The sequence below is a fragment of the Rattus norvegicus genome, chromosome 19, assembly GCF_021556685.1.
Source record: "Rattus norvegicus strain SHRSP/BbbUtx chromosome 19, alternate assembly SHRSP_T2T, whole genome shotgun sequence".
NCBI classification, from domain to species: domain Eukaryota; kingdom Metazoa; phylum Chordata; class Mammalia; order Rodentia; family Muridae; genus Rattus; species Rattus norvegicus.
The window spans coordinates 23,459,220-23,484,220 of NC_141552.1; the positions used below are offsets into that span (position 1 = coordinate 23,459,220).

General features: G+C 42.5%; 2 protein-coding genes across 9 annotated transcripts in view; one reads left to right on the forward strand and one right to left on the reverse strand.

Annotated features, from left to right (window-relative positions):
* The window catches only part of LOC147999161 (disks large homolog 5-like), a 74,223-nt gene extending 55,703 nt beyond the window's left edge, over window positions 1-18,520 (reverse strand). Inside the window, exons 1-5 of the mRNA XM_087596456.1 lie at window positions 18,434-18,520; window positions 17,862-17,929; window positions 17,140-17,206; window positions 1,769-1,928; window positions 433-576 (exon numbers count right to left, since the gene is read on the reverse strand). Of these exons, the coding sequence (XP_087452582.1) occupies window positions 433-576; window positions 1,769-1,928; window positions 17,140-17,206 (371 nt within the window). The 5' untranslated portion in view covers window positions 17,862-17,929; window positions 18,434-18,520. The remainder of the gene's footprint in view (window positions 1-432; window positions 577-1,768; window positions 1,929-17,139; window positions 17,207-17,861; window positions 17,930-18,433) is intronic.
* The window catches only part of LOC147999163 (uncharacterized), a 142,525-nt gene that overhangs the window by 16,050 nt on the left and 101,474 nt on the right, over window positions 1-25,001 (forward strand). The window contains exon 1 of one of the 8 annotated variants that reach the window (XM_087596494.1): window positions 13,042-13,144. The exons of 6 other annotated variants lie outside the window; for them this stretch is intronic. The gene's annotated coding sequence lies outside the window, so the exon portion shown is untranslated. Of the gene's footprint in view, window positions 1-13,041; window positions 13,145-25,001 lie in introns of those variants that run through there. One more of the 8 variants, XM_087596488.1, reaches the window with a different exon arrangement.

Sequence of the window (25,001 nt, forward strand, 5' to 3'; positions counted from 1 at the left end):
AGTCCATGTCTGTCCAAAAGAACAAGGGATCTACAACTACCCATGAGAGCCCTATGCATCTGGACAGCATCAATTCGTAGGCAGTAAACAACCACAAGAGGACAGTAGAACCAAGGGAGGTCATGCTAACCATGTGGTCCACACATTGAGCTTTGTTAAACCTGGTATGACCCCAGAGCCACAGGTTGGCCTAATAACACTCTGATGCCTGAATCAGTATAGTTCTATCCAGAGCATTCTAAAGATGCATAGACACTGTGGTGAGAAGTAACAGTCTCTTATGGAACTGAAACTGAGTCCAAAAGACCCACGGCACAGTGATATTTAAACAGCAGAAGAGATGGGCCCAGAGCTGCAGGCTCTCCAGTCCAGAACAAAGAGAGGCAGCAATGGATATTCCACAAGTGATGGGCCCTTCTGACCAGTACTTACCGATAGAAGTTAATCTCCTTCTTGAGCTCCTGAAATTTCTCACGATGTTCAATGTTCTTGGTGTCTAAGTTGTGCAGTAATGACATGACCTCTTTCTCCTTTATCTTCAAGTTTTCATAAAATGGATTTGGCCTGAAGTAGGGGCTGGCCCCAGAAAGATAGAACCCAATGAACATCGAGGTTTAGGATTATATGAACTCAGGCTGTGTCCTGTACTACCCCATGCCTGGAAGGACACTTTCTGAATTCTACATATTTGGATCTTCTTCAGCTTCAGAAACTTGGAATTGTGTGCCCAGGACAACAGAAGCTAAGCATCCAGATAAAGGGTTCCCTGGCTCACTTTTTTCAATCAGGAGGGGTGGATCTGCATTCAAACCTGTTATGCTGTCAAGAGCCTAGGCCACAGATCTTACCCAACCACACACACACACACACACACACACACACACACACACACACACATCCAGAAACCTCTGATTTCATTTTTCCTGTTTTGACAAGTGGAATGCTACAAGCCGAATAACTAATATTCTAGAGGCAGACAGTACACATAATTCTGGAGATGAGACCAGATATTGCCACAAACTTATAATCTGCCCGAGGCATACAAATGTATAGACAAATGTGACTACACAGGCAAAGAACTGTGCTGTTGAAAGTGGGGCTTCCAAAATAAAGCACTTACACCTCCATGAAACTATTATACAGGTAAATCCTGAAGTCAAAAACAGACCCCTAAATTCCAAGGGTGGAGGGACACAGAAACATATAAAAGTTGTGCATATGCATGCAGACCTGTGCACACACAGACACACAAACTGGGACACACCCACAAGAAAAGAAAAGTAAACAGACTCAGAGAATGAGAAAGAGAGACAAATATGGAAAGAGCACAATGAGAATCAGTAGAAATGTATGCACCATTACTGTCTCAGAGTTTAAGGCACACAGACAAGAAGGAACAGGCCTGACCCTCAGGCCTTCTGGTTAAGCATTGATATGAACAATGTGGGACCTGTCACCTAAGGGTGCTGCCAGGAGATGATAGCATTCAGTCACCTTCCTAGCAAGTACAAACACTCTCCACAAACTCACAGCACCTAGAACCTTGCAAAGCTACCACCTGTCAAGGGCTTTCCAATTGTACACTGGGAACTCATGCTCCAGTGACTTTATCCCTGAAATCTTCACTCAGATCACAAGTTCAGATTTTCAACAGGTGGAATCAGAGAGTCCATTTCCAAACTCACTCCTCAGTAAGGGTCAGGTTCTGAATCTCCTCTCTATGGAGATGAGGTTTAGAACAAGGTCATTTGTTTGGAGCAATGCATACCTCTTGTTCATGGATCCACCTGTCACATAAAGGAGGCGATCTGTCAGCTCATTTCTCTCCTTGGTAGTTAGCTCTAGTTCTCTATTCAGCCTCTCCTCTTCCTCCTTGGCCTGCACCTTGTTTAGGACATTTTCAGGAGATGACGTCTGTCTGCAGGCCTCTGTAGGTAGAAGAACACAAGTGAACCCGCATGGGGCTAATGCATAGAGCATACACAGACCACAGTGAGGTCCAAACAGGAGAACATGCTTGGAAGCCAGTGTCACTGCAAGGAGTTTGGTCTATGTGTAAGAGGCATCCTAAATGGATCACAGTTCCCCCACTACTATATAGAGACCAAGAGATGTAAGCAGCCAGGTGTTCCCTATGCCCGCCCACACAGGCTTACAAGTACCAGAGAGATGCCTTCTTCAGGATTATTATCCGGTACGCAGGCTACAACCTGGTTTCAGGACTCTCACCCCTCTGGTTTCAGAAGTCAGATCATCAATTCAGCATCCACAATGACTTGATTGATCAGGGTTACTCAGATATCCTACACTGTTACTCTAGTCCAATAACTTTGCATTAAAAATCATGTAGGGGGAGGAGGACATGGTCAACAGACTTATTAATTCCCCCTACTGAAATGACAAATGCCCCAGAAGTGCCAATAGGTTACAGGCTCTTTCTCTACCTGCTCCATATAGTTTGGCTACTGTAGAAAAATATCTGCCACACAGAACCTCTAATATATGAAGGTAAGATTGGCCCCGTCAGCCAGAGGTAGTCAGAGGAGTTCTAAGAATATAAGGTCATGGCCAGGAGCACAATTCTCTCCCTCTTACTACTGTCAGATAGTCACTGAATTTAAAGAAGCAATGAAAGTGAAGTACATTGATGCCCTGTTTAATTCAGAGAAGTTATCCCCTCCATGACTCCTGATGGTGTTATTATATCAATTTAACATACCGAATGCACTGTAAAAGTAAAGACTAGAAGTTCACCCAATAATAGCATAGGCATTGCCATATCCTCCATGTGGTTATGGAGAAACTAATGATGTGAAAACCTTGACTTTCAGGAATTGTGATAATCATGGAATTCAATATCTGTGGAGATGTTCCAGTGGTTGTGGCCCATTACTAAAAAGGCCAGCGGAAGACCCACACACACACCCCTGACAGGAAGCTCAACATACACTGCCCAGAACTTACTCCACATTCCCCATGTCCTGTGTCCATCATTACCTTTAGGTTTCGTTTGCTTCACTCTAGACTCTTCTCTATCAACATCAACTCTCCCAAAGCGCCTGAGAAGACGGGCAAACATGTCTGTGGATATATCCTTTGGACACTCAGAGAAAAAGTATTGAATTGGTTGTCACAACGATACTGGTGACATCACAGGGATTCCAAGGTCTCTCTAGGAGACAATAGAATGTCCACGAAGGGACTGCTGATGTCACGGAGAACAGACTTTGCCTCCCTGCTAATGTTCTCCCTGTACTGAGGAAAAGCTGATGTGCCCTTTTCAGGAGACTTCCCTGTGGCATAGCCACTGAGCACCACATGCTTTCAAAGCGAAATTTGACTCTAGGCTTGATTGGAAAAACCTAAGTCACTGCTATGTACCTAAATGAGTGCTTCCTCCACAATCCCTGCACAGAAATGTTTCATCCTACCTCAAATTCTCCTCAGTCAGCAATATTACCCATTAAAGATTACTGAGAAATCACACCAGTTCCTATAAGTAGCCAAAGAGGTCTCATATCTCATCATGTGCAAGTGCATGAAATCACACCCAGAAATAGCCTGTCGGGTAGGTTGCGATGTGGGTGTGTGTTATAGGTACAACCTGAAGCTTTGTGCTTAACATTTGACAGTTGCCACCAGATTCCTTAGGAGAAAGAATTGCATTCATTATGGTCCTGGCAACAATGTGGTGATCTGTTAGCAGAGGAAACTGAAATATTGGATCCACCAGTGAATGCACCCTCAGGCTGAGTGTGGGGCTCTCCTCTCTGCACTTAAGTTACCAAAGTAGGATTGCTTACAGGCCTCTCTAAGCTATAACGTGTGATTTCATCTGAAAAATAAAATAGTCAGCAGATGTGTGTGTTTGCGGGGGTGCAGCCAAAGGAGTAGGACAAGCCTAGAGACATAACTCAGTGGACAGAGTAAGAAACAAGCATCTTCACTCCTGTTTCATGGATCACCCCACAAAACACAAAAGCATTTATCGTACTAAAAAAAAAAAAAAACCAAGTTATTTTATTGAAAGCATACACTAATACTGTTTACAGTATTAGTAGCAAAGCTCAGATTTTGGGGGCAGATCCATGACTTGAACTATCTTACAGACAACATATAAAACAATAAATAAATAAATAAATAAATAAATAAATAAATAAATAAGGAAAAAAAACAGAAAAATAAAAAAACACAAAATGCACAAGCCTCTCATGTGAAGTTACAGAAGAGTGATCCAGTGGTCACTTCTGACCAGGCCATTTTAGCTATGACAGTGCATAGTGACCCTTAATCTGATGGGTCATATATAAAGCTTTGTGCAATTTTGTCATTTTAACAAACCTCATCCAGAACATACATAACGACACAGGATATGATTGCCATGTCCTTGCTGTGTATCAAGTTATTTTTCTGTATCCTTGATTGTCAGGCCTATTACAGCAACAATCTGAGATGGCTGGTAGACTTGGAAGAAAGTGGATATGAAAGATCCCCATTTATATATCAGTACAGCCATTTCTTAAGCATGAGAATCTTTTAAGCTGGCCCTCGCTTAGCCCCTAGACGTTAGACAATAGACCAGAAAGTACAGAAAGCACATTCCCACCCACTCTCTAGGAAGCTGCCCGACCATAAGAACAGAGGGTATAGAACATATTTACTGCAGGGCAATTACAAGACAGGAAACATCTCTGGGAAGCTGACTGACCACTATAGAAGTGAGATGTCCTTGGTACTGAATGCAGCTGTGCTATAGGCTGACATAGCTATAGCCTTGTCCTGGGAACTCCAGAAGAGAAACACCTGCCAATACAGATATCCTTGGTCCTTGTCCTGGAAACCCCAGGATAAGAAAAACATGTATCAAGTCAGACGGCCTTCATACTGAAATAGCTGCATCGATGTGGTTACGGCCTTATCCCAGGAATTCCAGTATGAGAAACATCTGCCTAGTTATCCTTGGCACCGAAATAGCTGAGCTAATGAAACTGTGTGATCGTAAATGACTGTTTAAGCTGTACATTTCTGTTGTTTGAGCCTCTCACATCCCTCCTGCGTGAGGACCTTGTCGAGCCCCAGTGCATTGGTATCCCAAAGTAAACCTCTTGTTTTTACATCAAGACTGAGTCCTGTGTGTTCATGGGGTGGTGATTGTCCTCAGGACTGGAGCGAGAGTCTCCTCTGTCTGAGGGTCTTTCAGATAAAGCTATAGTTGTGGGTTACACACCTCAATTCTCATTGGCTAATGCTGTCCTCACAGTCCTTGGAGGCCCCTTTGTAAGACTACCTGTTGGAAAGTGGAAGCAGCTTTATTTGAGCTCAAAGTGAACCTGACGAGCAACGTAGAGAACAAGATGGGGTAATTGAGACCCTGTCTAAAACCAGCACAGAAACCCACCCTTCATTCAAAGCATCATCTACCAATTCTTGAATTTTTACCATTCTCTGCCAACCAGTCTTTCATTCAGGAAAGGTAGAAAAGAACTGGAAATGATCTTTGTATTCTAAGGACCTTGATCTGTCTTTCCTTAGGTCCACGTTAAGAACAAATGAAATGGGTATCACCATCTGAATAACTTAGTATCACCTACTCAGCATTTCTAGCCTAATACTGTGCCTATGGCAATCTCAAGCTTCCCTAATGTTGCTGTCCCAACAAGAAGAATGAAGAACTGAGGTCAAACCCCAGTGAACCTTTCAAGGGGTTAGAAGAAAGCCATCAGAGATACTGCACTTCTTTGTCCTTAGATTAAATCAAGATGATACAACGTGAATCGATTGTGCTATTCAACCATACATCTTCCTCACAACCCCACCTATCTGAGGTCATTGCTTGGCAGAATTCATGCCCCACCATCCTAGATATTTCTTGATTCATTGCTGCCAAGGGCCAGGTTTCCTAAGTTTTGTTTTTTATAGAATTGGGTGTAGTCAATCATAGTTGCCCTCTGTAAGAAATGACAAATATCTATAATAACTGACCACACTGTACTTGTGTATACAAGTACAGTAGTGGAAAATTCAGCATAACTGAGGAGTGGGAAATCACCACTGTGTCCTGGCCTTTCTCTGCCCATACCACAGCTCACAGGCGGCTGGGGCAAACCTTGAGTTCCTCTGTAGAAACAGAGTGATGTTGAATGGACACTGAGCAGGCAGAGCAACACAGCTGAGGCAACTCAATTCCAGCAACAAATGCATTATTTGTTTCCCATCTTAACAGCTCCTTTTGAGGACTTGTCCCCACACCTAGCTTAAACACAGCAATTTTCATACATGCCCGCCTGCTATTTCATATTGTTACTGTAATACGCCTCCACATCATAGATTTCAAAAAAATATATACCTAATACTGAAAAGGGTGATGCTTGTCATCATCTAGTGCATTGGGGGCCCAGGTATGGCCACAAATAACCAGGACACAGGGGATGCAGAGCAAAGGCAGATGCAACTGCATGCAGCTGCAAGCTTATTAACCCTTATACAGGCATGAATATGGATTACCTCACATTACCTTTTGGCAAGATATAATAAGATCGTTATTCCCATGATACCAGGAACAACCGAGGCAAGACTAGGCAAAGAAGTAAGACTAAGCCAAGGTTCTTCTTAAAATATCTGTATAGCAAACCACCCCTCTTCCTAGTATCACAATATACTTGTCATAACCCAGAGAGCATGAGAGCCTCTTCCACAAACATAGGACGTAGTACAACATAGTGTGAGGTAAAGTGAGAAAAACATTCCTTCTCAAGGGCAGCATTGCAGCCCCTGCTTGCATCTCTCAGCCGTCTTTCCTTGATCCTGTCTGGGAAGTGTATCTCAGTGACTCCACAATTTCTTTCTTTGTTCTTTTGTTTTAAAAGTAACACTGTCTATAACACAGCTAAATGTCCTCAAAGGGGTTTTATCATGCAAAAAGAAAGCAATATAATATATAATATAGGCAACCTTTAATGAGTGTATCTATTTTCTTAGGGGTATTTTTCAGATATCTTCCCAGATTTGGATTTAACTTTGGTAGTTGTTATCTGTCTAGAAAATCAACAATATCAAATAAATATTTCAGTTTCCTGGCGTAAAGTCCTCGGGAGTAAGAACTAATGATTTTGGAATTTGCTCGGTGTCTGTTGTTATGTCCCTCATTTCATTTCTGATTTTTAATTCATGTATTGTCTCTCTTGTGCATTGTTAGTTTGAGGAAGGGGTTGTCTCTCTTGTGGATCTTCTCAAAAAAAAAAAAAGAGGAAGAAAAGACAGCTCTTGCTTTCCTTGACTTTGTATTTTTCTCTTTGTTTCTAAAGGCTTGATTTCAACCCTGAGTTTATTGCCCTTCATCAGATCCTACCAGACTCTCTATGGGATGAGGCTTTGTCTCACTTAGTAACAGCAGCATGGAATAAATGAAGCTTCTGCTGATCTCTGTTGTGGTGTTGCACATCACAATCTCACCGAAAACCATGCATAGCCTGGTTATAGGCTCTATTAAAGCAGCCCAATATTTCAGTGTTCCCTGCAAGGTGCCATGGAACGGTAGTAACATAATTCTGCATGCACATCGACAGGTTTCTCCACGGTCTTCTGGGTCATTTGATAATAATTTATAGTGAGTTCATGGATGAACACACACACACACACACACACACACACACACACACTTTACTGACATGGTGCATATTCTTTGCACACCAAAAATAAAGTGAGAATTACTGAAAATGCACCAATAGTGCAATCGACGGAGGGAGCTGTGGGGAAGCTGGGGCTTAGAGTTACTTAAAAGACCGATGCAGATTCTCCTTCTATTGGAGGAGAAACTTGATAGACAATGTGGTTCTTTATTTTCTTTCTCTAGAGCACACAGGACTAGGGTGGCAGCTAGGGCTTTGAGTGTGTTTGGCAAGTACTGTAGCACTGAATTAAATCCTAGGGCTGGAACCCTATTAATCATCTACAACAATTACAGGGCAGGCTGGATGACGACACTCAGCTGACAATGTGGACATCTCAAGACAGTCACTGGACAATGGCTGACACACTTGTCTGAAGACTGGAAATGTTTCTCGATCTTGGAGAGGAAAGAAGGACCCTCCAACTACACTGTCCTCTAAGGAAGTTTATTCAGGTGAGGGATGACAGGGACTGTTTTGTCTCACGTCACACATGTCAGTAGAAAATATCCTAGGTATTGGATGCCGCTGTTAGCATTAACAGAACAAAGCACATAGTGTTGGGAAGGATAATAAATTATGAGTCGGACTAGAAAACCCCAAGCCTCTTCCAGGTTCTAGGAGAGCAAAAAAAAAAAAAAATAATACCACGAAGTACAGTATTAATGGGATAGTTTGGTTAAATCTAGTTACTAGTTTCTATTGTGATACCTGTTGTCAGTGCCTGCGCCGACCTTGTGTGAATATCGGGTGTAGGTTTGTGGGGTTGAAAGAAAACACGTACACGGGTCACCCCTTATTTAGCCAGTGCCACCAAGGCTTTACTGAGATCTCCTTATATACCAGAGGCAAAAGCTGTGGAAAAACAACAAGGCAGGTGAAAATCCCCAACCAGGAAAATAGGACAAGTCTGTGTGGTGAAAGTTCCAGCCCAATCAGGGGCATAAACAGCTTCTTAAAAACAAGAAGCAGGAAAGCTCAGTGGGGAGGAAGGGTGCCATGGAAAATCCCAGCCCCAAATCAGGGGCTAAGAGCAGCTGTCAAAGGTGTAAACAATTTCTTGCTATAGCAGGCTGAAAGGCTCAGCGAGGGGGGAGGGAAACACCAAGGTAGGGCCCAACAGGAGCCTTCAAGGGTGGCTCTAATGTTTCACTTTCCTCTGCCAACTGGCCTCCACACTGTTTCTAGCACCATAATGATTTCAGGTCTTCCTCCTAAGGAATTTTGTGGCAACCATTGAATGCTAAGCACAAGGCTTCATGAGTGTTCCCCTAACACACACCCATGTTGCAACCTTCCATGCAGGCTATTTCTTGATGTGATTTCAAGCACCTGTACATAATAAGACAGGAGAAAAATTTGACTGCATATTCAAACTGGTATTATTTCTCAGGAATTTTTAATGGCTAATATTGGTGAAGGAGGATAATTTGAGTTAGGATGAGACATTTTTGGGCAGGATTTGGAAGGAAACATTCATTTAGATGCATAGGAATTACTAAGGTTTTTATAATCAAGCCTTGAGGAAAAATTGGCTCTGGAAGCAGGAGGTGCTCAGTGGCTCTGCCTCGGGAAAGTCTCCTGGAAAGGACACCTCAGCTTATGCTCAGTACAGGGAGAACATTAGCAGGGAGGCAAAGTCTGTTCCCCATGACATCAGCTGTCCCTTCTTGGACATTCTATTGTCTCCTAGAGGGTTCTTGGCGTCCTCTGCTATGTCACCAGTGTTGTAGTGACAACCAGTGCCCTAGTTTCTCTCAGTGTGAGTCTGGCGGTTACAAGCTAAGACATGTTTTCCAGTCTTAGAAGTGTTTTGGGAGGGGGGATGTCGATTGTGGAGAGACTAGGGTGAAGGAGTCTGACCTTTCGTCTCACAGAAATGATGGACAAAGAAAGTGGTTCTGGGGAATGTGGAGTAAGTTCTGGGCAGTGTCTTTTGAGCTTTCTGTGGAGGCGGGGGGAGGGATGGTGGGGGTCCTGCAAGCTTAAGCTGACCTTTCTAGCAATTGGCCACAACAACTGGAGCATCTGCAAAGGAATTGAATTTCCATGAATATCACAATTCCTGAAAGTCATGGATTTTAGAACATTAATTTTCCCATCCCCAAAGAAAGGATATGGTAAGGCCAATGCTACTATTCTGTGAACTTCTGGCCTTTACTTTTAAAGTTGATTTGTGGCTTGTTTTTTGTTTGTTTATTTATTTATTTAGTGGGTAATATTATTTATTGCCAAAGTCAAACATCTGGGTTACATCCTGGGACCCACACGACAGAAGGAAAGAAATGGCTCCTGAAAGTTATTTGGTCATGTGCTGCACACACACAGACACACACTCACACACACACACACACACACACACACACACATTCACACACACTCATACTCATACTCATACTCACACTCATACATACACACTCACACACACACACACACAAACTTTGAAGCAAAAGTAATTTTTCTTAGAGTCTGATATAATTGGGCCTAATAAAAACAGCCTTGGGTGTAGTTCCTCTATAATTAAATAGTACTCATGCTCTCAGGCAAAGAGTTTAAAGTTTATAGGTACCTAATAAACTAGCATTGGGACATATGAAGAACATTTAAATGTTCAGCTGAAATACAACGAATAGCTAATTTAATTTGTTAAAAGTGAAAGCATACATAATTCTGAAGGTTTTTATACTAGTTTTATTATACATATAACTATGAAAGAGAAAACATACATACTTGATCAATGAAATGAGGAAGAGTGATTTAATGAACAGAAAAATGGATGGTACTTCAAAATTTCCATGATTACATATTATCTATTTAATTCCCTCCACAATAGCAAGAAACGGACATTACTATTTATGCGACATTACAGATACATAAACCGAGAAAATATTGTTTGGCCTGATTATCTGAGCTTTTTAAAGGTTTAGTTAATTGACAGAGCTGTGGTTTAAAATTAGGGTCCATATTCTTCTGTTTTAAATGTGTGACACTTTTCTCTTTTTTTCTCCATCTTTATTAAATTGGGTATTTCTTATTTACATTTCAATTGTTATTACCTTTCTGGGTTTCCAGGCAAACATCCCCCTAACCCCCCCTCCCCTTCTCTATGGGTGTTCCCCTCCTCATCCTCCTCCCATTACCACCCTCCCCCCAACAAGCCCCTTCACTGGGGGTTCAGTCTTGGCAGGACCAAGGGCTTCCCTTTTATTTCTAGTGGGTGCTTCTCTCCCTGCTCCTTGGGAAGTGGATGGGGGGAGGCCCGGGCCTGAGGTGAGTTGGAACTGGGGTAGAAAGGCATAGGGTCTCCTAGGTGAGAATGCCAAACCACCACTGCTGCTGCAGCCACCATGGAGAAGCCCTTGTTCCTGCTGCAGGGAGGAGAGTCTGGTGCCCACAAGATGGCTGAAGGGGAGCTGAGAGTGGACAGCTTCATCACCCGCCTGCTGGAGGTATGAGGATATCGTCCGGGAAAAATTGTGCAGATGACTGAAGCAGAAGTCCGAGGGCTGTGTATCACATCTCGTGAAATCTTTCTTAGCCAGCCAACAGCTGTGAACACAGGTTTCTTTTGGAGAGCAGGCCTGTGCAGGCCCAGAACCTAGGTGGGACAGTTCAAGCTACCCTTTTTCCATGGCCAATCTCAGATCATATTCAGAAAGTATTTCTTGGGCTAAAGAGATGGCTTCGTGGTTAAGAGCACTGACAGCTCTTCCAGAGGTCCTGAGTTCAAATCCCAGCAACCACATGGTGGCTCACAACCATCTGTAATGAGATCTGATGCCCTCTTCTGGTGTGTCTGAAGACAGTCACGGTGTACTTGTATATAATAAATAAATAAATAAATCTTTAAAAAAAAAAGAGTATTTCTTCCAGGTGATGGATTTCCAATTTATGGAATTGAACTAACTTACTGATGGTGGAAGTGACACAGAGAGTTAAAGTACAGAAGGAATAATCCAGAATGTCCACCAACAGTTGCTGTCACCCCAGGGCTTTTAAAAGCTCAGCTGCTAGAGAAGCAATGTAGTCTTTGGTTATTCTCAAGCTTAGGTCTTCTAGTCATTATAAGCTGACCATGACACAAAAAGAGTCATCTACATCAAAATAGAGAATAGTAACTAGATTCACACCACACTATCACATTACTACTGTATTTCAGGTTCTCAGTTAATATCTAAGAACCTGGAAGAGGCCTGGGTCTTGCTACACATACTCATAATTTATGTCCCCATTGTCAGCTGAGATTCTTCACGCAGCCTGGGGTCAAGGAGGTCATCCCACAAAGCACAAAACACCCATCTCAGATAAACATGTATGGTTTATTGAATCCAAAACATCCATGAATTTCAGGACACAATTAAATGTTGAAACCTAAGGATAATAGATAGAGAAGAGAATTAAGATTTCTAGTTCATAGATCCAGTAAACACCTTCAACAAATCATAGCAGCAAACTTCCATAAGGTAAAGAAAGAAAAGGCCATAAAGGTACAACAAGCCTACAGAACATCAAACTAATTGTACCAGAAAAATTCCTCCATTCACATAATAATTAAAATGCTAAATGCACAGATCAAGAAAGAACATTAAAAGGGGTAAGGTATAAATATCTAGTAACAAATAAATTCAGACGTATCTGAATTACACCAGACTTCTCAACAGAGATTCTAAAAGTCAGAAAATCTTGGGCAGATGTAATGCAGACACAGGCTCCTATATCCAGCATAATCCTCAATCAACATAAAAGGAGGAACCAGGATATTTCATGACAAAACCAAATTTAAAGAATTCTTTTCTGTAAGAAAGCACAACAGAGGCTAATAGGAGGAAAACTCCAAGACAATGAACTAAACTATACCCAAGAAAAACCAAGAAATTAATCTTCTCTCAATAATTTAAAAAAAGAGAAGCACACAAACGTAATTTCACCTATAACCAGAAAAAGAAGAGAATGCAGCAATCATTGGCTTTAATATCTGACCAGATCTTCTTTCCCTAATCCCCAAGCTCCCAGGGGCCAAACTGCCAGCCAAAGTGTATGCAAGGATGGCTCTATGGTTCAAGGTGAGGCCTGTTGCCCCACCAAATGCAGATCCTAGAGGTGTGAGGTGGGAATGGATATGTGTGGGTGGGGGAGCCCTGTCACATAGGCAAAGCTGTGCAGAAATGGGATGTAAATTTGATGAGGGGAGTCTGGAAAGCAGGACAACAGTTGAAATGTAAATAAATAAAATAACCATTTAATAAAAAATAGCCAAAAATAAAATAACAAGTAAAAAGGTAAATGAAAATTAAACCAAACCAACCAACCAAACAAACAAAAACCCCTGTAGTGTATTGGCCTAATGCTGCTTGTATTTTAATGCTAATTTGTAGAACTCAAGACTGGTTAACCCCAAATAACTGACCCTGCTCCCAGTTAACTGTGATTATAAAGAAGCCAACAGCCAACAGCTGCACAGCAGACAGATGGGGGAGGTGAGTTTCTGAGGGCTTTGCTAGAGAGGATCATGGGGAGGGAAGAAGGAAGAAGAAGCTGCCATAGAATAAAGGAAGAAAATGTGTGATGGAGAGGAGAGAGGAAGAGGACAGCAGCCATGGTTAAGGGAGAGGAGAGCCTGGTCCTGAGAGCTGTCTAAGGGGAACAAAGAGCAGCCAAGATGCTACACAGTCAGTGAGAGTTAAGCGTTATTGTTTGGAAAGTAGGTCTGATACCATGGAGGGCAGGCAGCTGCCCAGCTACTGTGCTGACTAATGTACACTAAAATAAATTTAACACAATATGAGTAACCAGTAAGACAGCTATGTAGAGGATCCTAAAAGGAATACTTTAGTTTGAAGGGAAGGACAAAATACCAGAGAACACAGGGGATAAATTAATAAAACTAGGAAAGTTAATCAAAGAAGACTGTGAAAACCACAAAAATTAACAAAATGACAAAATTTAATGCATAGGTTTAAATAATAATTACATATCACTAAACTCAATATCTAGGGTGGTGGGGCATGAATTCTGCCATGGTCTGAACTCAGAAAGGTGGGGTTGGGAGAAACATGTCTGGTTAAATAGTCCACCCACATTGTGTCAATGTGATTTAATCTAAGGACAAAGAAGTGGAGCATCTCTCACGGCTTTCTTCTAACCCCTTGAAAGGATCACTGGGGTGTGGCCTCAGTACTTCATACTTCTTGCTAGGTCAGCGAAACTCAGGGAAGCTTGAGATTGTCATAGCACAGTATTAGGCTAGATATACTGAGTAGATGATACTAAGTTGTTCAGATGGTGATACCCATTTGCATGTGTTCTTAATGTGGACCTAAGGAAAGAGAGATCAAGGTCCTTAGAATAGAAGGAACATTCCCAGTCCTTTTCTACCATTCCAGACTGAAAGGCTGGTAGGGAGAAAGTAGTAAATAATAAAGAATTAATAGATGATGCTTTGAATGAAGGGTTGGTTTTTGTGCTGGTTTTAGACAGGGTCTCAAGTGTCCCATGTTGCCCTCTCCCTGGCTGGCCCGGTTCACTTTGAACTCAGATAAACCTGCTTCCACTTTCCAATAGATAGTCTTACAAGATGGGCCTCCGAGGTCTCTGAGGACAGCATTAGCCTTTGACAGTTGAGGTGTGTAACCCACAACTATAGTTTTAGCCACTTTGTTCCATGTCTACCAGCTATTTCAGATTGTTGCTGTTCTATGCCTGACAATCAAGGACACATAAAAATAACCTGATAGACAGCAAGGACATGGTGATCACATCCTTGCCTCTGCTGTATGTTCTGGATGAGGTTTGTTAAAATTCCAATATTGCAAAAAGCTTTATATAGGGCCCATCACATTAAGGGTCACTGTTCACTGTTTCATCTAAAATGGCCTAATCAGAACTGACCGCCAGACAACACTTCCTGCGAAGTTCCTATGAGAAGCTTAAGTTTTTTGTGTTTTTTCTTCTTCCTTCCTTCCTTCCTTCCTTTCTTTCTTTCTTTCTTTCTTTCTTTCTTTCTTTCTTTCTTTCTTTCTTTCTTTCTTTCTTTCTGTATAGGTTTAGAGGAATGTATTTTGGGCCACGGATCTGCCCCTAGTATCTTAGCTATGGATGCGATCAATCAGTGTTAGTGTATGCATTCAATAAAATGTCCATTTTTGACTAAGGTAGATGCTTCTGTGTTTTGTGGGGTGACCCATTGTCAATGTGTAGTGAGTTGGGGCCCTGGGTATGGTCGCATACCCCAGGACACAGGGGATGCAGAGCAAAGGCAGAAGAAACTGCACGCAGTTGCAAGCTTTATTAATCCTTATTAAGCTAAGAATATGCATTACTACAATATTCATTGTGTCAAGATACCATAAGATTATTATTCCCAGGATACCAGGAACAATGAGGGAAGATTAAACAAAGAAAGACGAATAAACGAAAGCTTCTTCTAAAAATATTCATATAACAAATCACCTCTCTTATTATAATCAAAATATACTCACCATTACCAAGAGAGCGTTAGAACCACTTCCACAGAAACGGGACACAGCAGAACATAATTTAAGGCCAAGTGAGAAAAACATTTTCTTCTCCACGGCGGCATTCCAGCCCCTACTTGAATCTGTCACCAGGCCTTTCTTGACCCTGCCTGGGAGCTGCATCTCTATGTCTTAACAATTCCTTCTTTTTTCTTTTGTTTTAAAGTAACACTTTACATAACATAGCTAAAGGTCCTTGTAGGGGTTTAGTCATGTAAAAATAAAGCAACATAATACATAATGTACATAAGATTATGGCAAAACTAGCTCCTCCCATGCTATGGAAAATCCTTTGAAGCCAAGCCTTGGGATCTAATCCTGTCAATTGATCAGCCAATAATTTCGCTATTTCCATAGGGGTATTATCTTCTAGCTGTTTACCAAAAGACATTCGAACATCATATTTCAAGGCATTAATTACTTTTGAAGCACTTTCATTACCCTCTAAATAGGCTTGAATTAACTTCCAATCATGTTCTGTGTCATTATCCATATATTTACTAACAGAAAAGGAGTAGGATTTCATCATGATAAGCAATATAGGCCCGATAACTGGCATTGGCCGCAGCAGAAGAAACCATGAGTAAAACACACATTGCTAAGAATAAGTGCTCAGCAGTAAAGGACTTTCCTGAAGGGGACAAAATTATTCCTTTCAGTGCTTAATCGCTTCACCTGACCCCACAGGTAATAGGGTTGTCACTGCACGGATCCTTATCCATTGTTGTTTGTGGACACTAAGAGAAGCCAGGGCCTCAGTAATGGAGGACACCTCCTCATCTCCTGAGAACATCCATCAGGAGAAAATGGAGCTGGTTTAACTGGATTCCTTTGAGGGTAGGGAGCAGTTCTTATTATTCTGTGCTTGGATCCATCTCCTGGGTAGCCAGAATAGTCTCCCATCCTGTAATGAGACAAAACCCTCTCCCCTATATACAATGATGTCCCTTCCTGCCATTCAGCTTCCCGGGCAATTTTTATCCATACTGTCTGTTCCATGCCTTCTGGGGGGAAGTTCAACAAAGTGTCTATCGGCTCTTGATATAACTTCACCTTGTGGTAAATTAAGAAAATTAATAACATATAATGCTTGTGCCAATATAGCTCTGGGACTGGTCTGCAAACTCCATTCAGGTTGCATAAGGCCATCTCTTTCCCCCCTTTTTAATTTTATAATTTGTCATTTCAGGGTATGGTGAATTCTTTCAACAAAAGCTTGTCCTTGTGTATTGTGTTCTGTACCAGTAATATGTACAATACAATATCGTTGACAAAATTGTTTATATTGATAAGAAATATATGTTGGTCCATTATCAGTTTTAATTTTAGAAGGCAGTCCCATAACAGCAAAAGTTTCCAATAGATGCTGTATAACATGAGCAGTGCGTACTCCTGGCAATGGTGTAGCCCACACAAATTTTGAAAAATTATCTATGCTTACATCTATATGTGAAAGGCGACCAAACTCAGAAATATGGGTTATATCGATCTGACACGATGTATTAAGTTGCATCCTTCTGGGATTAATTTTAGATGGAAAACATTTTATACGTGAAGACTGACACATAGGACAATTAGCAATAATTTGTTTGGCTTGAGAATAGGGAAGGTTATATTTAATATGTAAATATCCTGTATTGGCATGATTATGACTGTGTTCTTCTGGGGTAGCAAATGCCACTAATTGATCTACCATATGATTGCCAAGTGTTAAAGATTCTGGAAATTTTGAATGAGATCTAGTATGTGTAATAAATATTCTAGAGTTTCATAATAACAATAGTCCTTTAATATGTGAGAATAACATTTAATATAGGCTTAGATGTAGAAACAACAGCAGTCGCAATATTCTGTACTACTCCTACAACATAAGCAGACTCAGCTATAATATTTTTACATCATGAGTAAAATCCTGGAATACATTAATTACCGCTAATAATTCATTTTGTTGTACTGACCCAAAAGAAGATTCTTGTCCCCAAAATTTATCTTTGGTCCAATAAGCCATCTTGGTGTTAGAGCCATCTGTAAACACAGTAAAGGCTGATGGTAATGGATCAACAGAAATTAGTGTATTTATCAAATTTTTTTTTCTTTTTTAAAGCAATCCCACAATTTACTATGGGGAGGATGAAATTCAATATTTCCAGTGTAAGAAATCATGGCTAATTGAAAAACCTCAGACATCTGCATTAAATATTCCCCTTTATCTTTGCTTAATGGGAAAACAATAGCAGCACAATCATATCCCCACAGAGTAACAGGTCTTTGTATGCCTTGCTGAATAATTAAAGAAATTTGTTCCTCATAATTTGTTAATGTTTGGTTAAAGTTTTATTTAATATAAACCCATTCTAAAGGCAACTCATCCTGAGCGAAAGTGCCTGTTGGATAATCAAGAGTATTTAAACATATAATTTAATAACTCTATCTGGATCAATACGTGCCAAATATGCATCTTTCCATTTTCAGAAAAGATACCCTTGCATGCCTTCATATAAGCATTAATATCCCCAGCCTCCTTTATAGGTAATAATGCTCTCCTGTACTCTTCATTAGCATTTTCAAAAGCAAGCATTTGCAGCAGTTGTCCTCCAGCTTCCTCTCCTACCATTGTTCTTTCCAATGTTAATTTTAATATACATAAAAACTTAATATATGGTTCATAGAAAGCTACTACCTTTTTCAACCAACCAGTATCATCCTTTATAATAAGTCGGTTGGGCCACACCTTGAATCGATGCTGGCCTAATTATAGGAAAAGAAAAAGCAGGTGAATTCGTCATCATCATCGTGTGAATCTAATGGTCAACATGCCATCCTCCGGAAACTACTTAGAAAAACCTGCTTCAGGCAGTGGTGCAGAGGGCAAAACTTTTACTTTCGTTTTGTCTTAATGAAGCTCTAGCTTCTTGTTCTGTATTCGTTATTACCCTGTCTGCATTCATGGCCTTGAACACAGTAAAAATTACAGCCCAAAGAGACCAGAAATTGGAATCTTTTTGCCCTGCCTGACAGCCTTTTTCACCTTAACTTTCACTTTGACCCAGATATCAGAATCCCTGGAACCCTCGTCAGGGAACCATGGAGTTTACTCTTGCTGTCTCTAAACACTTTTCTAAACCAGACTGAGAGACATGAATTCCCTGCACTCTTAAAGATGCTTAAGCATAGCGAGATGAAGAGAAGATTTATCTTGTCCCATTTCCTTGTAATAAAATGTACTTACCTTATCTGACTGTCCAGACTTACCTTCAGGGACCCTGTTCCAGTGCCATAGGTCGATGTCTAGGGTGTTGGGAGCCCTGCGTCCAGTCTCATTCCTTTCTGTGTTTCCCGATGCTCAGTGGCCATGCCACTCCAGCATGCTTTGAAATGAACCAGTCCGCCGACACCACCACCACCACCACCACCACCACCACCACCACCACCACCAGCACCACCACCAATTTGGTTTTGTAAATAAAGTTTTATTGACATCGCCATCCTCAGCATTTACATCCTGTTCAGTGCTGCTTCTGGCTGCAGCTGCAGGGCTTAGGAGCCACAGAGCCCTTTAGGATCCCAGAGCTGAGATCATTGACCATTTGCCTTGTTTGTGAAAGAGGTGACTGACCCCTGTGCTCGAGGTGGCCTTTCCGTGCCCCTTATCCCATAGCATAGGTCTCTGTGCCATCCTCTCCCTTTGCTATGTTGTGCACTTCCTGGTACATTTCCGTTAGCTCTTGACATTTCCAGAGCATTGGTCTTGCAAATTGAATTTGCATGGCACCAGGAATAGACCTGATAGCAGGGTGTGGGACACTCCCTATGGGGACCCTGCCCAGGGGCATAAGCTTACTTTTCCAGTCAACTCCCTGAACAGTGAGCCTTTGTGGGACAAGATACTTCACGACATGACTTGACCTCTCTGCAGTGCACCCAATCCCTGCTTGGCTCAGATGAGTTTGTGTGTGTGTCCCCAGTAGAGACAGCACTCTGTGTGGTGGCATTGACAGGGCATCCAGGAAAGTCAAAACCAGAGGGACATGTCGGGCAGTTGGAAGCAGATGTCTGCGTCCATGGAGAGAAGGATGGACTAGACACTCCTACAGGGGGTGAGCTGAGAAGCACTTCCTTGGCTTTTTCACAGCCGTGTAGGCTGCATGCCATGCTGTGTACCCATGCTGTGCTGAAGCCCCAGGCTTTGAGTCTCCCACAGCTGCTGTGTCCTGGGTCCAGGGTAGGATTAAGCAGACTTCAGCAGGAGAAAGGTGAAAACCCTGGTTGCAGGGTGGGGATGGCATAGTCATAACACTCCTGCACATGAGGCCCCTGACTTAGAGCCGTACAGCAGCTGTGACAAGCCAGCTCTGGTGACACTCATCTGCAATGCCAGGCCATGGGGGGTAGAGGCAGTAGGATCAGTTGTTTAATTATCCTTGGCTACACGGCAAGTTCGAGGCCAGCCTGGGCAACTTTGTCTATTAAAATAAGACAAAATGAGGTCTTGACTCTGAGCATCACTGCCTGTACCTGGCATGGTTGCCCCACCCCAGGTAAGAAACCCCTCTGTCCAGAGGCCATAACTGCAGGAGACCCCTGGCCAAGTGTCTATACAGCGCCCTGTTTGACTGGTCTATGCTGAGGACCAACCACGTTCTCCTCAACAGGAAGGACATGGGAGAGGCTGTTTCTGTGAGGTCCCGGGCCCTGAGACGGCCAAGAATAAACCCTGTCCTTGGGAAAGCCATGGAGACTAGGAACCCAGGGGATCTCTGCAAACACCAGGGCTGGCAGGGGACTCTGATCGTCTACAGCAGCTGCTCTCAATCTGTGGGTTCTACATCAGAGCTCCTGCACACCAGACATTTACACTACAGTTCCTCACAGTAACAAAGTTACACTCATGAAGTAGCTCTCCAATAAGTTTATGTTGGGATGACAACGACATGAGGAACTGAAATAAAGAGTCACAGTGTTAGGAAGGGTAAGAACCGCCATTCTATAGGAACCCAGGCATCTGCACTCGGTGTCTGGAAGTGTGATAGGCTAGACTTCACCCTCAGCGATGCCAGCATGTGGGCACCAAGCCCAGGTTCCACCCCAATGCTTCCTGGATATGTGCAGGCCTGGTTCCATCAAGAAGTAACAAAGGAACCCTTGGCAAAAAACACTGGGTACCAAACAGGTCAGGAAAACACACCCCCTCTGCTGCAACTCCTCTCAGGAGGGCTAGTCTTTCCAGGAGGCCCCGGCTATAACCAAACCTTGTCTCCCAGTGCTTGCCCATTGGTGTCTTGGCCATTTTCAGATTTGAGGACTTTGAACAGAATAGCTTCCAGCAGATTTGCATCAATGAATCCAAAAAGCAGTTGCAGTCCTACTTCACCCAGCACACCTTCAAGCTGGAGCAGGAGAGAGTGGACACCTATTCCCCAGCCCAGCCCAGCCATCACCCTGAATGTCAGCTGTGTCCCTCAGTATCAGCGGGATGGGGCCTGGGCACCGTAGGTTCCCCAGGACCTAAAGCTATGTCCTTGAACTCAGTGCCATGCTCAGCCCTTCCAGCCTCTTTCAACCCTTCTGGAAGCTCTACTGCTCCTGCAGCAAGGCAGCAGTGTGCACATTCTGTCACGTCATTTGTGTGTGTCTACAGGAGGTCAGAGCCTGTCCCCTCTGTTCCTTTCTTTTGGTGTATTTGCCTTTCTGAGGAGGCAGCACCCACAGGTATGGGAGGCAGCCACATGCATATTCTGCAGCCATGTCTGACTCCTCTGAGGCTCAGTCCCACTTACACAACTACCCTTCAACCTCCCCCCTCCATGTCACCCCTGGGGCTCTGTAAACCTTCCTGTTTTCTGTCTTTATATAATTGGTGACACTGCAGCCCTCAGTGGTGTCATACAGTGTTAGTTTGTCTTTGCACTGCCTGGAGGTCTGACTTAGGAGAATGGCTACCATTCTCATTCCTGTTCAAGGGTCAGAATCTGAATCCTATGTAAGGCTGAATAATATTCCAGCACATGGCTGTGCCATGTTGAATTTACACAGTCACCTATGGATCTTATATTTTGGCTTGTAAACACACACATATAAGACTCAAGTGACACCCAAGTGGAGAATTGCTGGAGTCCTCCATGGCTTTCTGAACCGTCTGAGAGACCATCCTGTCCACAGTGTATAGAGCACCATCTACTCATAGCTCACACAGCATGAGAAGATTAGTGAGGGTTAACCTGGCTTCTCTGTCTCCTACTTTCTGCCACACTAGCCCTAGCATCTTTCTGTATTGCAGTGAATGTTTAGAACCCAGGAGGATTCCAGCTTCCTTGCTCAAATATAGCAAGTTCCTCCTTGCCTGCTTTGAGACTGAGTCTCATGCAGCCCAGGCTGGCTTTGATCTCACCATTAGTTAAGATGGCCATGAACTCCTGGTTCTCATGCCTCAGACGTCTCTGAGTGCTGGGTGACAGGTATGCACCACTCTTAAGTCCTGCCACTGGGACAAGAGTGAGCAGAGCCAGCTCTGAAGCACACACTTTGCTGGTGTCAGTGATGACTGACTTATGATCCTGTCTTCCTTACCCATGGCCCTTCTCCTTGGTGCATGCCATCCTTCCTCCCTGTGACTCATGGGGACACCAAGCCTGAGGATGTCAGGAAGAAGTTTACTTACTTCACTGGGTTGGAGGCTGTTAGGTTCCTGCGTCAGTAGGTGAGATTCAAGCTAGAAGGTTTGTGGCATGAGAAACGGGAACAGAACTGGAATGGCAGGAACAATTGTCACCTGGCTCTGAGAAGACCAGGTGGGCAGAAACTCATCGTTGGGCAGGTAGTGAGCTCAAGTCCAGGCTGGGCATTGCTCAGCACATGTGAACAGGTGTGCTTATATGGACATGTGTTTCCCCCACATGGTCACCACTTATCCAGGCACGGTGAATACTCCAAGGAGCTTTTTATGTTTTATGTTTATGTTATGGTGTTTGTGTGTCCATACATACATATACACACATACATTCGTACATATACACGAATACATGTACATGAAAACACATGCATATACATGACTATACACATTCATGCTCACACACACATATATACACACCTACATGCATACACACATACACACACATACACACACATACACACATACACACATACATGCATACACACATACACATATACATACACACATACACACACATACAATACATATACACACATACAAATACACCTATACACACATATAGACAGACATATACACACATATACATATACACGTATACACATACATGCATACACACATTCATATCCACACGTACATACAGACATATACATATATACTCACATACATGTAAGCACATGAGTGGAAGCCAGAGGACAGCTTGGCCCTTGTTTCTCTCCTTTTTACCACGTGGGTCCTGGGGATTGAGTCAAGCTCATCAGACTTGACAGCAAGCCCCTTTAACTGTAAAGCCCTCTCATTGGCTGCCAGTTGCCTCTTTCCACAAATTCTATCCATGGTGGGATGTTTAGAGTTGTTATTCTCATGATTCCTTCAGCAATAGTGCAGACATCATTTACACTGCATTAGGAGTTATAATTCATGTAGATGTCAGGAGAGCTGGAGGCGTGGATCAAGAAGAGAGCCCACTTTCAATGTCATTATGTGGTATTGCCTTAGGCCCTTTTATACACTCCCCTGGCTTTGTCTGAGTATATGTTTGAGGTCTCTCTATGACTGTGCAAAGAAGTAAGAGATAGGGCTGGGCCACAAAATAGGAAAGTACTTGTTCATTCAAAAACAAAAACAAAAAACAAACAAACAAACAAACAAAAATAGCTCTAGGGTTAAATATTGGTGCTAGTGCTGAACTACACAGCCAGAAGGTATTTTTCTAAGTAAATAACACAATATCGGGGATGACAATATGATCAAATATCCTTCAACATAAGTTTGCAATGCTACCTACATTTTATAAATCAAATCTGACCACCGTTTTGGTTGTTTCCAATCATGTCTGAGTGCATCATCACGGGAATCCCAAGGAAAATCAGAAATGGGTTCTTGAAGCTGTTGCACAGGGCCAGTATAGACCTAAATACCACAGAGGAAACCTTGATTCTTATCTCAAGGGATCATTCACCATCCCTCTTGTCACATAACTTATGACAAGACATCACCTTTCCTAAACTTAGCCTTTTTCCCAAGTGCTGCAGAAGGGAAGATCTGGTGTCAAGGGGTCTGGATTCAAACCACAGGAACACTGAATTCATTTAAATAGGTGTAGTTTATTACTGCACACACCAATACAGTTCAACCAGAGCAACAGCTCACAACTGTGTACTGGACATTGCTAGGCCCTGCTCATTGCAAAATCCACATGGGCTCATGCACGAGTGTTGGAAATGCTTCGGTCTATGGGCCCTGACTCAGGCCATTTTACACATAATTGTTCCAATTTTCCTTGAATCTATTGGGTCCTATGTGAAGAATACACTTGGGGAACTTGTTAAGATTAACAAACCTCATAACATACAGAACATAACAGGGTATGTGACCAGCACCACACAGTTCAACGTCAGAGTTTTTTGTTCTTTGTTAGTGTTTTTCTTGGCATCCATGATGTGGACGCGTATTACAGAACAATAGGAAAGAGCTGGCTGCTGTGTAGCAAATTCACTGCTATTAAGGTAGGTATGGGGGCAAGACCTCAGCAGTAGCCCTTAAGATGGGAAGGAGATGATGTGTTTGATAACTGAAAGGAGCTGCCTCAGCTGTGTTTCTCTGCCTGCTCAGTGCCCATTCAACATCACTCTGTCCCTGAAGAGGAACTCAAGGTCTGCCCCCTGCTGCCTGTGAGCCAGGAAGAGGCACAGAAAGGCAAGGCCACAGCACTGGTTTCCAATCCCTCAGTAATGCTGGATTTCCAATAATGTACTTGTATACACAAATACAGTGTGGTAAGTTGCAATAGATACTAATCATTTCTCACATAGGGCAGCAGTTGATTGACTACAACTAATTCTATTAAAAAAAAGAAACCTGGCTCTTGTAGAAATATACAAAGAAATATCTAGGATGGTGGGGGATGAATTCTGCCATGGACTGAACTCGTGGAAGTGGGGTTGGGAGAAAGATGCATGGTTAAATAGCCCACCAGGTTCACATTGTGTCAACTTGATTTAATCTAAGGACAAAGAAGTGGAGTATCTCTGATGGCTTTCTTCTAGTCCCTTTAAAGCATCACTGGGGTTTGAACTCAGAACTTCACACTTCTTGATGGGGCAACTACACTCAAGGAAGCTTGAGACTGTCATAGGCACAGTATTATGCTATATATACAGAGTAGATAATACTAAGATGTTCAGATGGTGATGTCCATTTGATGCACTCTTAATGTGCACCTAAAAAAAGTGAGATCAAGGTCCTTAAAATAGAAAGATTAGTTCCAGTTTTTTTCTACCATTCCAAACAGAACGACTGGTAGGGAGAGAATGGTAAATAATCGAGAATTTGTAGATAATGCTTTGAATGAAGTGTGGATTTCTGTGCTGGTTTAAAACAGGGTCTCAAGTATCACATGTTGCCCTCTACCTGGCTGGCCAGGATCACTTTGAGCTCAGATAAACCTCCTTTCACTTTGTAATAAATAGGCTTATAAGAGTGGCCTCGAAGGACTGTGCAGACAGTATTAGCCTTTGACAGTTGAGGTGTGTAACCCACAACTATAGTTTTAGCCATGTTTTTCCATGTCTACCAGCTATTTCAGATTGTTGCTGTTATATGCCTGACAATCAAGGATGCAGAAAAATAACCTGATACAGAGTAAGGACA